At 50.2% G+C, this 2,382-nt stretch overlaps 1 protein-coding gene across 5 annotated transcripts in view; it reads right to left on the reverse strand.

Annotated features, from left to right (window-relative positions):
* Window positions 1-2,382, reverse strand: part of CAMKK2 (calcium/calmodulin dependent protein kinase kinase 2) — a 53,896-nt gene that overhangs the window by 33,366 nt on the left and 18,148 nt on the right. For all 5 annotated transcript variants that reach the window (XR_002774857.1, XM_023516856.1, XM_012809030.2 and 2 more), the window contains exons 2-3: window positions 1,209-1,735; window positions 169-216 (exon numbers count right to left, since the gene is read on the reverse strand). Coding sequence is in view for 4 of the 5 variants with exons in the window: in XM_023516856.1 (XP_023372624.1) it covers window positions 169-216; window positions 1,209-1,676 (516 nt within the window). In the remaining variant the exon portion in view is untranslated. The remainder of the gene's footprint in view (window positions 1-168; window positions 217-1,208; window positions 1,736-2,382) is intronic.

Below are 2,382 nucleotides of genomic sequence, written 5' to 3' on the forward strand. Positions count from 1 at the left end.
AAAAAAAAAAAAAAAAAAAGAAAAAACCCAGCTCATTAAAGACAAAACCCTCCCTACCAGTATCACTCAAAGACTCCTCTCCTATTACCTGCAATAGCAGGTTCCCTCCATGGCATCTGAAACATCCCTGGTGAGTGTGAAAACCAGCCTGGCTCCAATGATATTTACCTTTCCAATTTCATCCTTCAGTGTGTACTGATTCAGCTGCACGCAATCCTAGAAAGTAGAGACACATGGAAAATGATGATAAGTTTCTCATACATTAAACACATAACCAGGACCCAAGAAAGAGAACATTCCCAGCTCCCCAGAAACATCTCCTAGCCACTGCCTCCTTTCCAGGGTGATCTCTATCCTGACTTTTTTTATTTGCTGGTTTTAAGAGATGGGGTTTTACTATGTTGCCCAGGTCTATCTTAAATTCCTGGCCTCAAATAATCTTCTAGCCTTGGCCTCCAGAGTCCCTGGGACTACAGGTGCATGCCAACAAGCCCCTCTCTATTCTGACTTCTAGCAGCAAAGACTGCCTGTTGTTGTACTTTGTCAGAACATAATTATGCAACCATACTCTTGTAATACCCATTTTTAAAACGTTTCCATTTTTAAAAAGTAAATTTTAGGCTGGGCATGGTAGTTCATGCCTATAATAGCACTCTGGGAGGCCAAGGCAAGTGGATCACTTGAGCTCAAGAGTTAAGACCAGCCTGAACAAGAGTGAAACCTCATCTCTACTTAAAATAGAAAAACTAGCCGGGGATTGTGGTGGGTTCCTATAGTCCTAGCTACTTGGGAGGCTGAGGCAAGAGGATCTCAGTGACCTGCCACATCCTAGCACAGCTGCCACCCACCAGCATCTGAATCTCTTTGTAAGAGGTTCTCTGGCTCTGGAGCTGGTCTGACCACATTCATGGCAGGTCACTTTGCCAACAGCTGATAGCAGCACAGGTACAGACACCTGGCTCCCTGGCCCCTGGGGACCCCAGGATGACAGAGCCCCAGGTGTCCACATTGGTATCCAGCTCCACCACCTACCCTCTGCTGACTCCCTTCTCCCTATGCTGACTCACTTTCCACAATCCTCCAAACCAGACTTCCCTGGGGCCACCTTCCAGGTCAATTCAAATCTTCCTGGGGAGCCCAATCTGCCATGAAGACACTTCTGAGGACAGGAAAGGGCACCAGAGACTCCTGGGGCCCAGCTCACGCACCTGCATACCCGTGATAGAGACGTGATGAGACTCCACTGTGGGCCGCCGAGGCAGCCGCGGAGAGGACTGTGGGGAGCACACAGGTGAGTAGGGCAGGGACGGATAGATGCAGCGTCCATTTGTGTCCACGCTGCTGCTGGCTGCCAGCCCACCCTGGGAACGTTCCTGCAGGGAAAGCTTGCGACTACAGAGGTGAGGCCGGGCCTGAGACCCAGGGGCTTCAAGGGGGACCTGTGGGCCATCAGCCTCCAGGGGCTGATCCTGGACCAGGCCAAGGTCCACAGCACAGCCTGGCTCACATTCAGTGACCACAATGAAGGACTCCATGCCCAAGTGGATGCTCAGGGATGAAAGGCCCTGGAGGGCCTCACAGGGCTTCTGGCTTTCGCTGCTGCTGCCCCTGCCCCCCAGCTCATTCTGGGGGGCGGCCCGATTGTTGCTGGGCTGGCTAGAGACACATGATGACATGGTGCATGCGCCAACTTCATCCAACACGCTTGTGTGCTCCCATCTGGCAGCAGAGCCACCTGCAGAGAGAGGAAGGGTCAGCTGGTCCCACCCTGTGGACAAGGATAGGGATAGAGCCCCTCTTCTCCTGGCCCAGGCAGGCATCTACTTCCTGCTTCAGGTTGACATTCTAAAAATTTGCAAAACATGATGTGACCTGATCTCTGAGTCTATATAGCAAAGCACGTTCTGTATCTTTTTATATTTGTTTGTTTTCTTCATAGCTCACCACAGTCTCCAACTTCTGGGCTCAAGTGATCCTTCTTCCACTTCAGCCTCCAGAGCACCTGGAACTACAGGCACAAGCCACTGCACCTGGCTTGTACATCCTTATTTTGAAAGTCCTTTCTCACACACATTGACAAGGACTCCAAACTCAATTCCTATGGGAACTGAATATAAGAAAACCCCCAATCAAGCATGGATTGTAGACCTAGAAGCTACTTCAGGCTCAAGCCAACTGTCCAGCAAGAATTTGGGCCTTCTATTGCCTGGTCCTCCCCACACCCAAGAGAAGTCCTAAGGATGTCAGATGAGGTTTGATTTCTTTTCTTTTCTTCTTCTTCTTTTTTTTTTTTTTTTTTTTTGAGACGGAGCCTCAAGCTATCCCCCTGGGTAGAGTGCCATGGCATCACGCTCACAGCAACCTCCAACTCCTGGGCTCAAG

The sequence above is a fragment of the Otolemur garnettii genome, unplaced genomic scaffold (genome assembly GCF_000181295.1).
Source record: "Otolemur garnettii isolate 467f Iridium unplaced genomic scaffold, OtoGar3 scaffold00099, whole genome shotgun sequence".
Taxonomy (NCBI): domain Eukaryota; kingdom Metazoa; phylum Chordata; class Mammalia; order Primates; family Galagidae; genus Otolemur; species Otolemur garnettii.